Source organism: Heterodontus francisci, chromosome 23, assembly GCF_036365525.1.
Source record: "Heterodontus francisci isolate sHetFra1 chromosome 23, sHetFra1.hap1, whole genome shotgun sequence".
NCBI classification, from domain to species: Eukaryota; Metazoa; Chordata; class Chondrichthyes; order Heterodontiformes; family Heterodontidae; genus Heterodontus; species Heterodontus francisci.
The window spans coordinates 3,032,675-3,053,341 of NC_090393.1; the positions used below are offsets into that span (position 1 = coordinate 3,032,675).

The 20,667-nt window shown below is 43.6% G+C and overlaps 1 protein-coding gene across 9 annotated transcripts in view; it reads left to right on the forward strand.

Annotated features, from left to right (window-relative positions):
• Positions 1–20,667, forward strand: part of LOC137382533 (M-phase phosphoprotein 9) — a 129,695-nt gene that overhangs the window by 36,727 nt on the left and 72,301 nt on the right. For all 9 annotated transcript variants that reach the window (XM_068054537.1, XM_068054531.1, XM_068054532.1 and 6 more), the window contains 7 exons: positions 3,945–4,070; positions 6,840–7,324; positions 7,627–7,782; positions 9,361–9,448; positions 9,686–9,901; positions 10,095–10,142; positions 10,286–10,350. In XM_068054537.1, the coding sequence (XP_067910638.1) occupies positions 3,945–4,070; positions 6,840–7,324; positions 7,627–7,782; positions 9,361–9,448; positions 9,686–9,901; positions 10,095–10,142; positions 10,286–10,350 (1,184 nt within the window). The remainder of the gene's footprint in view (positions 1–3,944; positions 4,071–6,839; positions 7,325–7,626; positions 7,783–9,360; positions 9,449–9,685; positions 9,902–10,094; positions 10,143–10,285; positions 10,351–20,667) is intronic.

Below are 20,667 nucleotides of genomic sequence, written 5' to 3' on the forward strand. Positions count from 1 at the left end.
CTCACTGCAAAATTCCCAGCCTCTGACCTGCTGTATAGCCACACTATTTATATGACTGGTCCAGTTAAGTTTCTGATCAGTGGTAACCCCCCAGGATATTGATGGTGGGGGATTCAGTGATTGTAATGCTGTTGAATGACAAGGGGAGGTGGTTCCATTCTCCCTTGTTGGTGATGGTCCTTGCCCACACTTGTATTGTATGGAATATTAGTTGCCATTTATCAACCCAAGCCTGAATGTTGTCCAGGTCTTGCTGCATACGGGCACAAATTGCTTCAGTATCTGAGGAGTCGTGAATTGGACTGAACACTGTGCAATCAGCAAGCATCCGCACTTCTGATCTTATGTTGGAGGGAAGGTCATTGATGAAGCAGCTGAAGATGATTGGGCCTGAGGAGCACCTGCAGCGATGTCCTGGGCTGAGATGATTGAGCTCCAACAACCACAATCATCTTCCTTTGTGCTAGTTTGATTCCAACCAGTTTTCCCCCGATTCCCGTTAACTCCAGTTTTGCTAGGTCTGCTGACGCCATACTCAGTCAAATGCTGCCTTGATGTCGAGGGCAGTCACTCTCGCCTCACTTCTGGAATTCAGCTCTTTTGTCCATGTTTGGACCAAGGCTGTAGTGAGATTTGGAGTTGAGTGTTCCTGGCGGAACCCAAACTGGGCATTGGTCAGCAGGTTGTTGCTGAGTAAGTGCTGCTTGATAGCACTGTTGACAACATTTTCCATCACTTTGCTGACGATCGAGCGTAGACTGATGGGGCAGTAGTGGGCTGGATTGGATTTGTCCTTTCTGTGGACAGAACATACCTGGGCAATTTTCCACAACGTTGAGTAGGTGCTAGGGTGGGGATAAATCAGCTGGGGTTTGCATTTAGAAGATTGTCAAATGATGTTGTGAAGTGATGTCATGATACTGGGCTGTCAACACTATGCGGGATCCTGCTATTGCTCACTAAACAAGGGTGTCTCACCAGTAAGAAGTCAGTGGGTTTATTTTTTGCTCATTAGGGTGGGCAGTGTTAATGCTGGGAAATTGAACTCTTTCCACTAGAATAGCTTAGCTCATGGTGTGATTATTTCTGAAGCACGTGTCTTCAGTACTACAGATGGAATGTTGTCAAGGCCCATAGCCTTTGCTGTATCCAGTCCCTTCAGCTGTTTTGTGATATCACGTGGAGTAAATTGAATTGTCTGAAGACTGGCATCTATGATGTTGGTGACCCCAGGAGGAGGTGGAAAGTCTAGAGATGCTGGGAATTTTCCCTTGGAGCAGAAAAGTTTAAGGAAAATTTGATAGAGGGGTTCAAAATCAGAGTTTTGATACAGTAAAGAAGAAAATGCTTCCAGTGGCAAGGGTCAGTAACCAGAGGACACTGATTTGAGGTGATTGACAAAAGAACCAGAGGTTACATGAGGAAAAAGGAAATTATGATCTGCAATGCACAACCTGAAAGGATGGTAGGAATAGATTCAATAGAAACTTGCAAAAGAGAGTTTGCTAAACACTTGAAGGGGAAGAATTTGCAGGACTATGGGGGAAAAAGTAGGGGCAGGGGACTAATTGGATATCTCTTTCAAAGAGCCGGCACAGGCATGATGGACTGAATGGCCTCATTCTGTGCTGTATCTTTCAGTAATTATTGGAAATAATGTAGTGACAATGGCTTAACATGCAAATTCCCCAAGTGGGCATCAGTCAGCTAGGAGAGATAGAAGATAATTGGCAAGATAAAAATCATAAATTAGTTGTGTTGGAGAATTTTCCCCATGGTAACCGTTATAACTAAGCGTAGTTAATCTGGCCACAATTAACTTGGCTCATGATTTATGCACAAGTAGTTTTTATGATGTTGCGATCAGGTGAGGAGGGGTCAAATGGTTCCCCTTTTTTCCCTTTCCTTGTTTGATCACAACAGATTTACTTTTTTGAAAAGGATATACTTGCCAATTCAGCGAGTCTTTAACTTTTTACATGCCGTCATCATAAAAAAACCCAATCTGACAGATTTTCTTGAGTTTAACAAAGAAGTTATCTTAATTATACTTAAACCAATCTAAGTAAAAATAACAAAATAGGCTCCAACACACTGTCGCTCTCACATATCTTAGAGGGATGGGTGGGAGGATAGATTGGTCAAAATAGAGTCCAAAGAAATAAAAAGGGGGTATGTAGTCTGTGGAGGTTGTTAACTCAGCTGGCTTCAGGCTGAATTCGGCAGTTGTGCAATTTTCCTTTGGTGGTCTTGAGGCTTCCAATTTGAAGATGTGGACAGCTGATTTGGCTGTTGTCCTGGAGACAGCAGTGCGGGGTAGATTTCCTTCAAGGAGTCTCTGTCAGCAGCCCTGGGTGGTCAGGGTCAGCACACAGGATTTGAAGATTTCAAGGTGGTCGGAGAGAGTGAAAGGAAGGAGGGATCCCACTCTGGTCTTCTCTCATCAGCATCTAGCTGCTTGTCTCTTCGCTGCAGAGAAAACCAGCTTAAGCATATGAAGGGTGGGCCTGTCACAGGACCATCACCCAGTGATCCAAGCATGATTATTACTCTTGCAACTTAATTAGTCCATGTTTAGGAATCCCCTTCTCACAGCTATGGTCCTATTTTTCAAGTGATTAGGTTTGAGTCATTCATCTCTACCAGGTGAATACCTCAGGTGATAGTCTCAATGCCTTGCTAATGGGAACAGGGTATGTGGTTCACTCAGATTCCCCAGGTCATTGTCCTTGGATTGGCCTTTGCAGACATGCTGACTCCATCTAAATTTATTGAAATGTGGAAGGTGCAGTGATGCAAGTCCGAGTAGCCATCTTTAGCTGCAAGCATTGATTAGATTTTAGATTAGAGATACAGCACTGAAACAGGGCCTTCGGCCCACCGAGTCTGTGCCGACCATCAACCACCCATTTATACTAATCCTACACTAATCCCATATTCCTACCAAACATCCCCGCCTGTCCCTGTATTTCCCTACCACCTACCTATACTAGTGACAATTTATAATGGCCAATTTACCTACCAACCTGCAAGTCTTTTGGCTTGTGGGAGGAAACCGGAGCACCCGGAGAAAACCCAAGCAGACACAGGGAGAACTTGCAAACTCCGCACAGGCAGTACCCAGAATCACCATTGAGTCACCTTCAATCTCTCTTTGTTTTTTAAAAAAGTTTAATTCGGGTTTCCAGCCGGTGGATTAAAAATCGTCATTCGACATAAAGCATGTTTTTGTGACAATGATAACAAGCTTTATTACTTTGACTAAGAACGGTATTAGATTTCATGTAACCATTATACAGTGTTATATTAAATGACAACATGACATGCAATGCAACCTGGTACCCAGGCCTGGAGTGATCGCTTTCGGTTGTGTAGGCTGCCTGCCTGGCTGTGCGCTTCCGATTGAGTGTGTTCCAACTCCCAAGAGAACAAACATCCTGTGTTTCCAAGGTGTGGAGCAACCAACTCCTGCCCGCCAGGCTATCTATGTGGTTGTGTGGCTCCTTACCCACCCAGGAACTGCCTTGGAAGGAGGGAGAAATTGGTTCTAATCTTGTACTGTATTACAAACTTGGCCTGTGCTTATGTAATATGTAGTTGCACGTTTAACAAGAGCTGCATTTTTAGGTGTTTACCCACCTAATCTTTTCAGCCTTTGCCTTTGTTCTACAAACTCGTGAGTGAATAGGCCATATTTTTATCTTTTACTGTAGTATGTGGTGCCTTGGTAACTAGTTTCCTATTAGTGTATGAACATTTCTTGTAACTTGGGTATTTGTCATTCTCTATCCTTATATTTCGTTGTGCCTGTTTTCATTGGAGACAAGATTATGATTTTTCACTTTTGTCCACTGTTGCTGTAACACTAAAAACCTAAGCGAAAGAAAGCATTGGCACAGAACTGGACCATGTTTACAATTGTGTGGAAAAAAAATTCTCTTTAGGTTCCAACAGGCTCCCAATGGCAGGGCCTTTCACTGAAGGAGATTTATCATGTGAAGCAGAAGGACAAACAGTGTCTACCTGACTGGGGATTGAGTTCCCCTCCATTTCATCAGTCACCCCCGCAGGTAAGATAATTCCAGGTAACAACAGCAGTTTGCACTGGTATAGTGTCTTCAACATAGCAACACATCCCAAATTGCTTCATATAGAGTAGGGAAGGAAGTTGGTGATGGGCTGAATGATTAGCAAGCATGAGCTATGAGAGTTGAGGTACAGCCGAAGAACTAGATTCTGTGGCTTTGAATATGGGTTAAGTAGCAAAATGGATGGGTTTGGGAATAGAATTGCAGAAACCAAGGCCAAGATTATTAAAAGTTCTGGAGCAGAGGCAGGTGTACAGTAGGTCAGAAATAGAAGAGTGGAAGGTGTGAGTTGGGATGTAGGACTGATTGTGGTGGGAGGATTTGTAGGTTAGGGCAAGACTTTTAAAGTTGATGGCAAAGCCAGTGGAGGTTGGCAAGACAGGGTGAGGATTGCTTATTACCGGATATGACATCAGTGGCTGAACTTTCCAAGTATCTTGAGTTTAAGTAGGGTGAAACTCGGGAGGCTGAGGTGGAGAAGAGTTTGAGAAGTTGAATCTGGTGGTGATGAAGGTGTGAACGAGTGTTCTACTTATACTAAAGGTCCCATGTTTATTTTCTAATCTGTGCTGAGTTAGTTGGCTATTCAGCTTTTGGGGTCCCATAGTTAACGTAAACAGCCCCATGCTAGGGTGAGGACAAATCAGTTGGGGTTTGATTTAGAAGGTGCTGTTGTGAAGTGATGATGTCATGATACTGGGCTGTCACCCATATGTGGGATCCCGCTCTTGCTCATTAAACAAAGGGTGTCCCACCGATAAGAAGTCGGTGGGTTTTTTTTTTTGCTTATCAGGGTGAGTGAATGTTAGTGCTGGGAAATTGAACCCTTTCCATTTCAGGTACCCAGTGTTGATAATTGAGCACTCTCCGCACAGCCCAATGCAAAGCTAAGCTACTCAGATCCAACCTATGCCCCAAAATCAGAAGTGCACCCCAGTGTGATATTTGCCCATTTACTACACCAGCCATCCTTTGCTTGTCTGAGTGAGATTGCCAGTTAGAATCATAGAAAGTTTATGGCACAGAAAGAGGCCACTTGGCCTATTGTGCCTGCACTGGCCGAAAAACAAGCTCCCCAGTCCAGTCCCACCTTCCAGCATTTGTTCCATAGCCCTGCAGGTTACGGCACTTGAGGTGAGGATCTCTGCCTCCACTACCTTTTCAGTCAGTGAGTTCCAGACCCCCACCACCCTTTGGGTGAAAAAAAATGTCCTATTTTCCCCTTTAATCTTTCTACCAATCACTTTAAATCTATGCCCCCAGAGTCACTGACCTCTCTGCTAAGATAAATAGGCCCTTCGCATCCACTCTATCCAGGCCCCTCACAATTTTATACATTTCAATCAGATCTTCCCTCAGTCTTCTCTGTTCCAAGGAAAACAGCCCCAGCCTATCCAATCTTTCCTCATAGCTGCATTTTCCAGTCCCGGCAACATCCTCATAAATCTTCTCTGTACCCTCTCTAGTAGAATTACATCCTTTCTGTAATGAGGTGACTTGAACTGCACACAGTACTCAAGTTGTGGCTTAACCAGTCATCTATACAGTTCCAGCACAATGTCCCTGCTCTTATATTCTATATCTTGGCTAATAAAGGAAAGATTCCATATGCCTTCTTCGGGCACTTTAGACCTGTAGGCCAAGAGGAATTGAATTAAGACTGCCCAAACTTAGATAGGATCCTTACAGCCAGCAAAAGGAGACATTTGTAACTCTCTCATCTGGGCAGGACTTGAACCTAGGTCTGATGGGGAAGGCCAGAGCTTAACGCACTGTGCCACCCAATTTCCCCAAGGCCTTTTTTTTTTAACATGAAATGGCTCCTTGCAGTACGCTGCCCAATTCTGGTACTGTTCTTTCTATTGCATGAGTTATATTTGCATCATTTCCATTTTCTTTTTCCTCCTCCTAAGACTGGCCAGTTTTGATTTTTTTAAATTCGTTCATGGGATGTGGGGTCACTGGCTAGGCCAGCATTTATTGCCCATCCCTAATTGCCCTTGAGAAGGTGGTGGTGCACTGCCGTCTTGAACTGCTGCAGCCCTCTGGGTATAGGTATGCCAACAGTGCTGTTAGGAAGGGCGTTCCAGGATTTTGACCCAGTCCTGCATTGCTGGTTAACTTGGCACAGATCGGCATTTGGGATCTTTTGGTCTTTATGATTTCTGTTTGTTTATATTAAGGCTTTTATACCTGCCCTCATTATCTATTTGTGCCTGTGCAGTGGTACTTTACCCATCTGTATGCACCTAAGTCTACTTACTGGTACAAATTTATAAACCAAGGAAAGATTTGGACTTGTGCTGGGAAGTAGATAGACAAATGCAAATTGGCTTTCTGGGGTGGCAGGCTGATGCAGTTTTGTCATTTATTTAAGTCGCATATTTGGATGGTTTCAGTGCAAGGTACTAGTGTTTTAGAGGTACATAAAATTACATTGAATTTTACAGCAAAGAAGCAAGCTATTCAGCCCAACAAGTCTATACCATACCACTCCATGTGGTAGCCAGTTCCACATTGTCACCACTCCAAGTTAAATGCATGCTGTTGTAAATGTGCAAAAAAACCTCCTAATGTATCAACATATCAGAGCCACACTACATCGATCTTTTACCAGCAGCTGGGCAATAATATTGTCCAATATTTCAGTGAAATAATAGTTGAAATTTACTTTTTAGAACTTTACTTTGTGTTATAGAATGAGGTTTAACTTTAGAAATTAATCTTTTAATTTTTCTCTCCCCAAATAAGGTTTTAACACTTGATCCCACTCTTCATATGAAGCCACCTGCCGCATTTTCTCCATGTTATAATGTGAGTACTCCAGTAGTGGTTTCAGAATCTGATACTCGTTCTTCCGTTAGCCCAGACTCCATAGCGGGTGTAACTATACACCGCTATTCCGATCCTAATTCAGATTCACATGTAGGTACTTCTCCAGGACCAGAATTGACCAGTACTACCAGATGTTCCCCACAGAAAAACTCGTCACCATTGCAGAACTGGAATCTCCATCCTGCTTCTCAGTCTTCCTCTGCAATATACGATCTACATTCTACATTAAAGCAAACTAGGAATGCAAACTTATTGCATGATCGAGGACAGGGCAGCGGTTCCACTGTGACTCCACCATCTGTGCCCTATATTGGGCAGTCAGGGATTACGAATAGTGCAAGTGGATCATTAGACCATAATGTTTCTGCATCATCTCTTGAAGATCCTATCATGTTATCCATGTAAGTAAAATTTTATAAGCAAAGACTTCAAAACTTAAACTTTTTATTTTTATATTGCTGAAAATCTATTCAGACCTCGCGACAGCTTTTGATGTTTAAGATGTGCCATGCCCTGGTGCTAGCTATTTTCAGTGAGTGCTGAATCTGGACTTCAGCATGGCAGTCCAGTACTAGTTTACAGAAATTGAAATTTTCTAGATGTTTGCATAAACAGATATTTCAAATGCTAAATTTGATATTGTACAGTCAGTCCCGTTTACACTGTAAACCTAAATTCAGATTAAATGGAATTTTATTCCTAGAGCTCGTCTAAATCTACGTGAAAAGCATGCACGTCATGTAGCCGACATTAGAGCCTATTATGAGGCAGAAATCAACAGCCTGAAGGAAAAGCTGGAAACCTTAACTGGACCTTCTACAATATTTGAAGCAGAGAAACACAAGAATCTTTTAAAGAGGTGACTTTTGATTTTGATAAAACATACATTTAAAGCAACCAAATATATTTAATTTCCTTTACCTCACTTGCTGCTGTTCCATTTATTTTGGTTGTGTATTTGAATGAAAAAATTAAATCTTTCTAGCGTGATTAGTCATAACTGAAGATCACAGAAAAATATTTCTTACACTACAAGCAAATTATGAACTTTACTTGCTTAACCAACATTGAATTAAGAGATTTAAAGCCCCCAAAACTACAAATTAGTTTGGACCTGTTCTACAGCACAGCACACCAGTGTGCTCAAATAGTGCGTCATGGGGCACTTCCAGATTTGTGTGTTATGGAACCAGCAGATTTTGGATTCCGTCACCTGAACTGATACGTTTGCTGGAGGCTGTAAGTAGGTATGGATTACTGTGGTATGAAGAGAGCTACAGAATCTTCAAAAATGGATCCAAAAAGATCTGGTTTCAGTATCAGCTGAGGCAAACTCAGCTGCGGTCTGGTTTGGAAAAAAAAAGCTGTTTTCTCTGTCACAAGATTGTTTGTTTGTCTAACCTGGGTTCCCCAGGGGTGGGTACTAGGCCCATTACTTTTTTTGATCTACATTAATGGCCTAGACTTGGGTGTGCAAGGCACAATTTCAAAATTTGCAGTTGACCCAAAACTTGGAAGTATTGTGAACTGTGAGGAGGATAATGATAGACATCAAGACGTCATAGACAGGCTGGTGGAATGGGCGGACTTGTGGCAGAAGAAATTTAATGCAGAGAAGTGTGAAGTGTTACATTGTGGTTGGAGGATTGAGGAAAGGCACTATAAAATAAAGGATACAATTTTAAAGGGGGTGCAGGAATGGAGGAACCTGGGAGTATGTGTAAAATCATTGAAGGTGGCAAGGTAGGTTGAGAAAGTGGTTAATAAAACATACGGGATCCTGGGCCTTATAAAAAGCAAGGAAGTTATGTTGAACCTTTATAAAACAATGGGTTGTCCTCAACTGTAGTATTGTGTCCAATTCTGGCACCACGCTTTAGGAAGGATGTGAAGGTATTAGAGAGAGTTAAGAAAAGATTTATGACAATGGTTAGGGATAAAGTTACGTGGGTAGATTGGAGAAGCTGGGGCTGTTCTCCTTAAAGAAGGGAAAGTTGTGAGGAGATTTGATGAAGGTGTTCAAAATAATAAGGTGCCTGGACAGAGTAGATAGGGCGTAACTATTCCCATCGGCAGAAGGGTCAAGAACCCTCAGACACCGATATTGGGTAAATAGCAAAAGAACCAAAGGCAAAATGATGAAGGGCTTTTTTATGCAGTTTGTAGTTAGGATCTGGAATGCACTACCTGAGAGCATAGTGGAGCAGATTCAGTTGTAGCTTTCAAGAGGGAATTGGATAATTATCTATCTGAAGAGAAAAAATTTGCAGGGCTCTGGGGAAAGGTTGGAGGAGTGGGACTAGCTTAGTTGTTCTAACAGAGAGTTGGTGCAGATACGATGAGCTGAATGGCCACCTTTTGTACTATAACCATTCAATGATTGTTCATAACCGAAATGTTGCCAAGGTTTACACTAATAGTGACTTTGAATTTTCAGATGTGAACAACTGGAAAGAGCTTTAACTGAAGCTGGTAATCGTATTCGAGACCTAGAGAACAAAAACTACTTCATGGAAAAACAGTTGGTGGGTAGATGTCCTTGAACAATAGAAGGAAATTGTATAATTTGGCGCAAGTGCTGTAGTCTTGAAGCTAACTTTCAGTCCTTGGTGAATTTGAAAGCATTTGAATGTTGAATAGAGCCTGGAGAGTATTTAAACAGCTTTTAGCATCCACAGAAAGCCAGTAATAACTTGCTAGTTTAATTATTTCAAGTCACTTTATTTCCCACAGTCCAAGATTACTCTTCTACTTTTGATTAGGCTGAGTGGCCAGGACGCTACGATGCAGTTAGTTCCACGGCCCAGGCATTACAACAGCGTCTTGATGAAATGCGAAAAGACAACAAGGAGAAAGATAACATCGTCAACAAACTCAATAGCAGGCTGAAAGAACTAGAAGAGGCTTTTGAAAAAGCTTACAAACACTCTGATAATAAAGACGCTAGAATGAAACAAGAGCACAAAATATTACAGGATGTGAGTTTTGAATTTACTTATGAATTAAGTTGGCTTGAGAAAGCAACAGAGCCAGTATTTGTACTTGCCCGTTCCTCTTGTTTTTTTCGCAGAGTTTTTGCAGGAGTTCACCATTCTTCAGTTAACAGAATTTGTAAATGCAATATTTAATTTTGGTTCAAATGTAAAAGCCAACCTCCCTTTTCCATTGCAGCTGCTTACAGAATACGAGTCACTAGGAAAAGAGCATGAGCGAGTAAAGGTAAGTTCACAATCGTTTGTCGAGTTTGTGAGGCTGTAATATGAAACTGTTAATTGCCATAAACTGAGAGTTATCTTCACATGGGACATATAAATGTTGACAGTCTTTTTGTACTGTCAGTAATCCTTTTCTTTCTTTGCTAGGAGACTTTGAATACAACAGAACATAAACTAATTGATGCAAATTCTCAGATCTCTGAGCTGAAAAGGTTAGATGATCAGATCTTGATTTTGTTACATAATTCTGGAAAGCTTCTTGGGAAGCTTAATTTTGACTTTTTAACATGTAGTTTTGAAAGCAAGTGTATACACTTGGCAGCACTGATGTGTGGAAAATTTGTATTCGAGTGAGATCAGGCCACAGAATTCATCACAGGTGTTCAGCCTCATTGATACTTTTCATATTGCCATGGTTACCTACTGTAGTCTCTACAAACTTAATATATAAATTCTAATTTTTTTTTGCAAAATAATCAGAGTCTAGCTCATAGTCCTTTTAATATTTTAAAACTGGAAATTTATAACTGGGCAGTGGAATTATTTTGGATTGCTATACTAATGAGTCATCATAGAAACAATGGACCAAGTAGCCTCCTCCTGTGTTGTAAACTTTTATAATTCAATCAACCACTGCAGCTTGTATCATAAAACATCTTTAGAAGTGATTTCACCATTGTTTTTATTCGTGTGTTCAGTGGCAGATAATGCTGCCATAAATAATTATATACACATACACTTAAGTAGCCACCCAAATTCATATTAGACACAGAACCACTTCCCACATTTATGATTATTGTGATCTTTCAGGGCATAGTTCCTGACTTTCTCTAAGCTCCGCAGTTGCATATTTCATTAACCTACGAAGAGTGTGACACTTTATTTAACATCTGCCAAAATAGCACCCATGGTATCTTTTACGTCCACGTCAGAAGGCAGACGCGACCTCCGTTTAATGTATCATCCGAAAAATGGCACTCGCTCAGTACAGCATTGCAAGTGTTAACCTAGTTTTTATGTTCAAGTCTCCAGTGGGTCTAAAACCTTCTGGTTCAGAGGTGAGAGTGCTACCACTGAGCCAAGACTGACCCCTTAATAAGAACATAGAACATAAGAAATAGGAGCAGGAGTAGGCCACATGGCTCCTGGAGCTTGCTCTACCATTTATTAAGATCAAGACTGATCTGATCTTAGTCTCTACTCCACTTTCCTGCCTGTTCCCCATAACCCTTGACTCCCCTACAGTTCAAAAATCTGTCTATCTCAGCCTTGAATATATTCAATGATTCAGCGAACACAGCTCTCTGGCGTAGAGAATTCCAAAGATTCTCTGAGAGAAGAAATTCCTCCTCATCTCTGTCTTAAGTGGGCAACCCTTTATTCTGAAACTATGCTTCCTTGTTCTAGATTCTCCCACAAGGGAAAACATCCTCTCAGCATTTACTCTGTCAAGGCCCCCTCAGAATCTTAAACGTTTCAATAAGATCATCTCTCATTCTTCTAAACTTCCATTGAATATAGACCGAAGCTGCTCAATCTTTCCTCATAAGGCAGCCACTTCATCCCAGGAATCAACTTTGTGAACCTACTCTGAATTGCCTTCAATGCAAATATATTCCTTCTTACATAAGGAGACCAAAACTGTACGCAGTACCCTAGGTGTGGTCTCACCAATGCCCTGTGCAGTAGTAGCAAGACTTCTCTACTTTTATGCTCCATTCCCCTTGCCATAAAGGCCAACATTCCATTTGCCTTCCTAATTACTTGCTATACCTGCAAGCCAGCTTTTTGTGTTTCATGTATGAGAACACCCAGATCCCTCCGTGCCGTCGCATTTGCAGTCTCTCTGTTTTTAAATATTTTGTTCTATTCTTCCTACCAAAGTGGATAACACATTTTCTCGCATTGTCTGCCAACGGTCAGACTTTTGCCCTCTCACTTAACCTATCTGAATCCTTTTGCATTATCTTTGTCTTCCTCACAACTTGCTTTCCCACCTATCTTTGTATCGCCAGGAAATTTGGCTACAATACACTCAGTCCCTTCATCCAAGTCAGAAATATAGATTGTAAATAGTTGAGGCCCCTGCACTGATCCCTGTGGCACCCCACTTGTTACAGTTTGTCAACCTGAAAATGCCCCATTTGTCTCAACGCTATGTTTTCTTGAGAATTGCTAAAAATAGCAAATTCATCTTGCACTCATCAGGACAATACGCAAGAATAACCAATGTAAGGGAAAACAACAACTAATACTGCATGAGAAGAGAGTGCTGATTGGTTGGCAAGTGAACTCTGGTAGAGGCGTTGCCATAGAAAATGCACCAATTTACGGTGACTGACAGTTAACTGCCAAGCTTTGTTTGAAATTTAAACCAGGCAGCTTGACTCTGGTCAAGGCATTGTCCTGAGGAATGAACTAGCGAATGGCTGTCACTTAATTTGCTCAGCTGAAACAGGCGCAGTGTGTGCACATGTTCTTTCTGTCTGCAAAGAACAGGTCCCTGTGTATTAATATATGTAGCTTCCAGTGTGTGCAAATGCGTCACACTGTGAGCCCTACTGACAATCTTAAATTCGTTGTCAGCGTAATTCTTAGCACACGGCAGATTATTTAGCAAATGTTGTTTTGAGTTTTGCAAGCCCAGGCTGTTTGGGTACGGCCTGTACCTTGCCCATTGTGAATAGTGGAAGGGACATGTTGTTTGATACGATCCGCCAGTCTTTGGGACGTACGGCCTATATACCTAGCATCACACTGGCATTGAAATTCATGTATCACATTACTCATCTGTGTGATAGGCAGAACATCTTTTTGGCTTGACAGCAGCATGCTGTTAGTGGCGGGCACCACGCGTGTTGCTACTGCATTGTAGCAGTGTGAAACAGCTAGCTTTACCTGCTGCTCAAATTTTTGGGATACCATACCCTTCCAGGGTAATTTGAGGTTGACTGGTCACTTTTCAGGGCTGAAAATGATGGCCTTGGGCCCGTTCATAAGTTTGCACGATATACAGCGAGAAATGATCAGATCATGGTAGCCGTTGTCACGCAGGATGTCTTTGATTCACCCTATTTCAGCATTAAGCTTGCAAGGTGAGCAAATGGCTCGGGCCCTATTTACAAGGTTGTCGATATGGCCAATCTAGTAGCATGTAGAACTGTAAGGATCCCAACGTGTGTATTGACCAGTGAAGGTAGGTTTGCGGTAGACCGTGGTAGATAACCCCTTAACAGATTTCTCAACTAGTACGTCAAGGAAAGGGAGCTCATTTCACTGCTCCGTTTCAAAGGTGAATTTGAGCACAGGATGGAGCCCATCAAGACATGTAAGGAAATGATTGCATGCAGCTGCGGATTCACATATAACAAACGTATCATCTATGTATCGGAAATATACAAGTGGTAGGAGGTTGGGTGTCATTCCCTCAAAGACACGTTTCTCATGGAACCCAACAAAGATGTTTGCGAGAACTGGGCCGAGAGGGGACATCATTTTCAGCCCTGAAAAGTGCCCAGTCAACCTCAAATTACCCTGGAAGGGTAATGTATGCCAAAAATTTGAGCAACAGATAAAGCTAGTTGTTTCACGCTGCTACAATGCAGTAGCAATGCGTGCAGTGTTTGCTACTAACAGGATGCTACTGTCAAGCCAATAAGACTTCCTGCCTGTCACACAAATGAATAGTGTAATGTATGAATTTCAATGCCAGTGTGATGTACGTCCCAAAGACTGGCGGATCATATCAAACAACATGTCCCTTCCACTGTTCACAACGGGCAAGGTACAGGCCGTACCCAACCAGCCTGTGTTTGCAAAACTCAAAACACAGTGTCCAACATTAGATGTGATTCTGCGATTGGACAACATTTGCTAAATATTCTGCAGTGTGCTAAGAATTACGCTGACAACCAATTTAAGATTGTCAGTAGGGCTCGCAGTGTGGCGCATTTGTGCGTACTGGAAGCTACACATATTAATACACAGGGCCCTGTTCTTTGCAGACAGAACATGTACAGACATTGCGCCTGTTTCAGCTGAGCAAATTAAGTGACAGCCATTTGGTGGTTCATTCCTCAGGGCAATGCCTTGACCAATCAGAATCAAGCTGCCTGGTTTAAATTTCAAACAAAGCTTGGCAGTTAACTGTCAGTCACCGTAAACTGGTGCATTCTCTATGGCAACGCCTCTACCAGTCAGAGTTCACTTGCCAACCAATCAGCACTCTCTTATGCAATAGAAGCTGTTGATTTCCCTTACATTGGTTATTCTTGCGTATTGTTCTGATGAGTGCAAGACGAAAAGCTTTGACAACATGTCTCTATTTTCAGCAATTCTCAAGTTCTGTCTTACTAAACGACTGCTCTGTTTTCTGTTAGCTAATCCTCTATCCATGCTGATCTATTAACCCCAGCACCATGAGCTCGTATCTTGTGCAGTAACCTTTTATGTGGCACCTTATCCCCTTTTGGAAATCCAAATTTCCTATCCTGAGTGGTGTGAAACAGGGCTGTGTTCTCGCACCCACACTTTTTGGGATTTTCTTCTCCCTGCTGCTTTCACATGCGTTCAAATCCTCTGAAGAAGGAATTTTCCTCCACACAAGATCAGGGGGCAGGTTGTTCAACCTTGCCCGTCTAAGAGCGAAGTCCAAAGTACGGAAAGTCCTCATCAGAGAACTCCTCTTTGCTGACGATGCTGCTTTAACATCTCACACTGAAGAATGCCTGCAGAGTCTCATCGACAGGTTTGCGTCTGCCTGCAATGAATTTGGCCTAACCATCAGCCTCAAGAAAACGAACATCATGGGGCAGGATGTCAGAAATGCTCCATCCATCAATATTGGCGACCACGCTCTGGAAGTGGTTCAAGAGTTCACCTACCTAGGCTCAACTATCACCAGTAACCTGTCTCTAGATGCAGAAATCAACAAGCGCATGGGTAAGGCTTCCACTGCTATGTTCAGACTGGCCAAGAGAGTGTGGGAAAATGGCGCACTGACACGGAACACAAAAGTCCGAGTGTATCAGGCCTGTGTCCTCAGTACCTTGCTCTACGGCAGCGAGGCCTGGACAACGTATGCCAGCCAAGAGCGACGTCTCAATTCATTCCATCTTCGCTGCCTTCGGAGAATACTTGGCATCAGGTGGCAGGACTATATCTCCAACACAGAAGTCCTTGAAGCGGCCAACATCCCCAGCTTATACACACTACTGAGTCAGCGGCGCTTGAGATGGCTTGGCCATGTGAGCCGCATGGAAGATGGCAGGATCCCCAAAGACACATTGTACAGCGAGCTCGCCACTGGTATCAGACCCACCGGCCGTCCATGTCTCCGTTATAAAGACGTCTGCAAACGCGACATGAAATCGTGTGACATTGATCACAAGTCGTGGGAGTCAGTTGCCAGCATTCGCCAGAGCTGGCGGGCAGCCATAAAGACAGGGCTAAATTGTGGCGAGTCGAAGAGACTTAGTAGTTGGCAGGAAAAAAGACAGAGGCGCAAGGGGAGAGCCAACTGTGCAACAGCCCCAACAAACAAATTTCTCTGCAGCACCTGTGGAAGAGCCTGTCACTCCAGAATTGGCCTTTATAGCCACTCCAGGCGCTGCTTCACAAACCACTGACCACCTCCAGGCGCGTATCCATTGTCTCTCGAGATAAGGAGGCCCAAAAGAAATCCCCTTTTGGAAATCCAAATACACTACATCTACTGGTTCCCCTTTATCCACCCTGTTCATTACATCCTCAACGAATTCTAATAAATTTGTCAAACACAATTTCCCTTCCTTAAAGTCATGTTGACTCTGCTTGATTGTATTATGATTTGCTAAATGTCCTGCTACTACCTCCTTAATAATGGATTCCAGCATTTTCTCAATGATAGATGTTTGGCTAACTGGCCTTTAGCTCCTGCTTTCTATCACCCTCCTTTCTTGTATAGGGGCATTGCATTTGCCATTTTCCAATCTCCTGGGACCTTTCCATAACCTAGGGAATTTTGGAAGGTTAAAACCAATGCACATCGGTCTCTGCAGCCACTTCTTTTAAGACCCTTGGATGCAGGTCATCAGGTCCAGGGGACTTGACAGCCTTTAGTCCCATTAGTTTGCCTAGTAGTTTTTCTCTAGTAATTGTTTTAAGATCCTCCCTCCCTTTTGCCCCCAGATTTCCCACTGGTCGAATGCTATTAGTGTCCTCTACTGTGAGACGGATAGAAAATATTTGTTCAAAGTCTGTGCCATTTCCTTGTTTGCTATTATTTATTCCCCCATCTCATCCTCTAAGGGAGCAATATTTACTTCAGCAACTCTTTTTATATACTTGTCGAAGCTTTTACTGTATGTTTTAGTATTTTTTGCTAGTTTACTCAATCTATATTTTCTCCCAATTTTTTTAAAAAAAGTCATTCTTTGCTGGTTTCTCGAATTTTAGACAGAATTCTAGACAGAGGTGCAAGGAGGGAGTCAACTGTGTAACAGCCCCAACAACCAATTTTATCTGCAGCGCCTGTGGAAGTGTCTGTCACTCTAGCATTGGACTTTATAGCCACTCCAGGAGCTGCTTCACAAACCACTGACCACCTCCAGGTGCTTATCCATTGTCTCTTGAGACAAGGAGGCCAAAGAAAGAAAAGAGAAAGAAAGATGTTCTCCAGATTCTTTTTTTTAAGTCATTCTTTGCTGGTTTCTAAAATTTTCTCAATCTTCTGGCCTACTGCTAATCTTCACAACATTGTATGCCTTTTCTTTCAATTTGATAGTCTGCTTAACTTCCTTGGTTAGCCACAAATAGTTCATCCTTCTCAGAGTCTTTCTTTCTCTCTCAATGCAAGATATCTTTGTTGAGTATTATGAAATATCTTCTTAAATGTCTGCCAGAGCTTATTTACTGGCTTGCCTTTTAATCTATTTTCCCACCCCACCTTAGCCAACTCTGTTTTCATATCTTTGTAATTACCTTTATTGAAGTTTAACACACTAATTTCAAATTTAAAATACTAGTTTGAGTATGTTTAATGATTGAATGCCAGCGTATTAGTAGAATATGTGGAGCAGGGTGTCATCTGGCTGCCGTCCTCTCACAGCCATCCAGTATGGAGAGTTGGAATTTGTGGAACATGTGTAGGGTATGGTAAATATAGTATGATTTTGAATCCGTAAATTCTTTTAAAAGGGACTTTGAAAAAGAATACTACCAAAGGGTATGGGAATTGTACAGGCAATTGGGGTTAGATTAGACTTCTCCTCTTCTTTGGCCTCCTTGTCTCGAGAGACAATGGGTAAGCGCCTGGAGATGGTCAGTGGTTTGTGAAGCAGCTCCTGGAGTGGCTATAAAGTCCAACTCTAGAGTGACAGACTCTTCCACAGGCGCTGCAGATAAAATTGGTTGTCGGGGCTGTTACACAGTTGGCTCTCGCCTTGCGCTTCTGTCTTTTTTCCTGCCAACTGCTTAGTCTCTTTGACTTGCCACACTATGGCCCCGCCTTTATGGCTGTCCGCCAGCTCTGGCGATCACTGGCAACTGACTCCTGCGACATTGATCACAAGTCGTGGGACTTCATGTTGCGTTTGCAGACGTCGTTAAAGCGGAGACATGGACGGCCGGTGGGTCTGATACCAGTGACGAGCTCGCTGTACAATGTGTCCTTGGGGATCCTGCCATCTTCCATGCGGCTCACATGGCCAAGCCATCTCAAGCGCCGCTGGCTCAGTAGGGTATATATGCTGGGGATGTTGGCAGCCTCGAGGACTTCTGTGTTGGAGATACGGTCCTGCCACCTGATGCCAAGGATTCTCCAGAGACAGCGAAGATGGAATGAATTGAGGCGTCGCTCTAGGCTGACATACGTTGTCCAGGCCTCGCTGTCGTAGAGCAAGGTACTGAGGATGCAGGCTTGATACACTCGGACTTTTGTGTTCCATGTCAGTGCGCCATTTTCCCACACTCTTGGCCAGTCTGGACATAGCGCTTGTTGATTTCTGCATTGAGAGACAGGTTACTGGTGATAGTTGAGCCTAGGTAGGTGAACTCTTGAACCACTTCCAGAGCGTGTCGCCGATATTGATGGATGGAGCATTTCTGATGTCCTGTCCCATGATCGTTTTCTTGAGGCTGATGATTAGGCCAAATTCGTTGCAGGCAGCTGCAATCCTGTCGCTGAGTCTCTGCAGACACTCTTCAGTGTGAGATGTTAATGGAGCATCGTCAGCAAAGAGGAGTTCCCTAAAGAGGACTTTCTGTACTTTGGTCTTTGCTCTTAGACGGGCAAGGTTGAACAACCTGCCATCTGATCTTGTGTGGAGGAAAATTCCTTCTTCTGAAGACTTGAACGCATGTGAGAGCAACAGTGAGAAGAAGATCCCAAACAGTGTAGGTGCGAGAACACAGCCCTGTTTCACGCCACTTAGGATAGGAAAGGGGTCTGATGAGGTGCCGCTATGTTGAATTGTGCCTTTCATATTGTCATGGAATGAGGTGATGATACTTAGTAGCTTTGGTGGACATCCGATCTTTGCTAGTAATCTGAAGAGACCACGTCTGCTGACGAGGTCAAAGGCTTTGGTGAGATCAATGAAAGCAACGTAGAGGGGCATCTGTTGTTCGCGGCATTTCTCCTGTAGCTGGCAAAGGGAGAACAGCATGTCAACGGTGGATCTCTGCTCGAAAGCCACACTGTGCCTCAGGGTAGACACGCTCAGCCAACTTCTGGAGCCGGTTTTGAAGCGACTCGAGAGAAGACTTTCCCCACTATGCTGAGCAGGGAGATTCCACGGTAGTTGTTGCAGTCCCCGCGATCACCCTTGTTCTTATAGAGGGAGATGATATTGGCATCGCGCATGTCCTATGGTACTGCTCCCTCATCTCAGCACAGGCAAAGCAGTTCGTAGAGTGCTGTAAGTATAGCAGGCTTGGCACTCTTCATTATTTTAGGCGGAATGCTGCCCTTCTCGGGGGCTTTTCCACTGGCCAGAGAATCAATGGCATCACTGAGTTCCGATTTTGTTCGCTGATTGTCCAGCTCATCCATGACTGGCAGAGACTGGGCTGCATTGAGGGCGGTCTCAGTACAGTTCTAGGTAGTGCTCCACCCAGCGGTCCACTTGCTTGTGCTGGTCAGTGATCGTGTCTCCTGATTTAGACTTGGGGGGGCGATCTTCCTGATGGTTGGCCCAAAAGTGCTCTCAATGCCATCATACATTCCTCTGATGTTTCCGCTGTCGTAGGCCAGCTGAATATGACTGCATAGGTGTTGTCTGTAGTCATTTGTGCAGCACCTGACTGTTCTTTGTGCAGTGCTTCTGGCTGCTTTAAGTCCTACAGATGTTAACTTGCTGGGGGCATTCTTGTAGTTCAGCAGTGCAATGCGCTTAGCGGCTATGACAGGCTCTTCAAAGTGAGATTGAAACCAATCTGTGTTCTGTTTCATACGTTTGCCATAGGTGGTCATTGCTGAGTCATAGATGGCGCCTCTGATGTGGGCCCACTTGGTCTCTGCATCCCCTGTGGGAATGTTTTGAGGGCTTTTTCAAGTGAATTTAGAAACTTATGTAATAGCTGTGGATAAGAAATTCTGCTAGTGTTGCGCGGGCGGCCCTTCTGCTTGGAGTGATGCAGCTTCTTTGGTTTGAGTCTAATCTTGCTACACACCAGGGAGTGGCCGGTGTCGGAGTCTGCACTGTGGAAGTTGCGTGTGATTTGAACACTGTTTAAAGAGGCTCGCCTTGTGATGATGAGGTCCAATGACGTGATCTTGGGTGCCTCCAAGAAACCTGGTGACAGGGTTTAGTATGAAAGAACGAGTTGGTGATGCAGAGGTTGAGATAGGTATACAACTCCAGCAGTCTCTGTCCATTCTCATTCATCCTTCCGATGCCATAGCACCCAAGGCAGGAGGGCCATGAGTTATGGTCGGCCCCGACCCTGGCATTAAAGTCCCCCAGCAGGAACAGTTGTTCGGTATTGGGGATGCTACTAATGATATTATGGAGTTCCTCGTAGAACTGGTCTTTAACTTCAGGTGGGAAGCAGAATGTTGGAGCATAAATGCTGAGTAGGTGTACTGGACCAGAGGCGGTGAGCAGTCGGATGGACAGTATACGTTCCGAGCCATTTGAAGGTGGCTCTATCATGCTGAGCAAGGAGTTTCTGATGGCGAAGCCCACTCCATGCTGTCTTGGTTCTTCAGGATCCCTACCCTCCCAGAAGAAGGTGTAGTCTTGCTCTGCTAGAGATCTGCTCGCAGGGAGGCATGTCTCCTGAAGCGCTACAATGTCCACATTGAGCCTACTGAGCTCGTTGTTAATGATGGCGGTCTTCCGAGAATCATTGATTTGTCTGAGGTGTTCCGACAGGCCAGGACTCACAGTTTTGATGTTCCAGCTTGCAAAACGAAGGGCTGGTACCTTCTTTCCTTTTTTGTCGTGCTGTTTGGTGCGGTGTTACAGTCCACTTCTCGGGCAATGACCCTGAGCTCCAAGCACCCATTGAAGCAGGTGGACTGTGGCGGGACAGAACCTTACTGACGG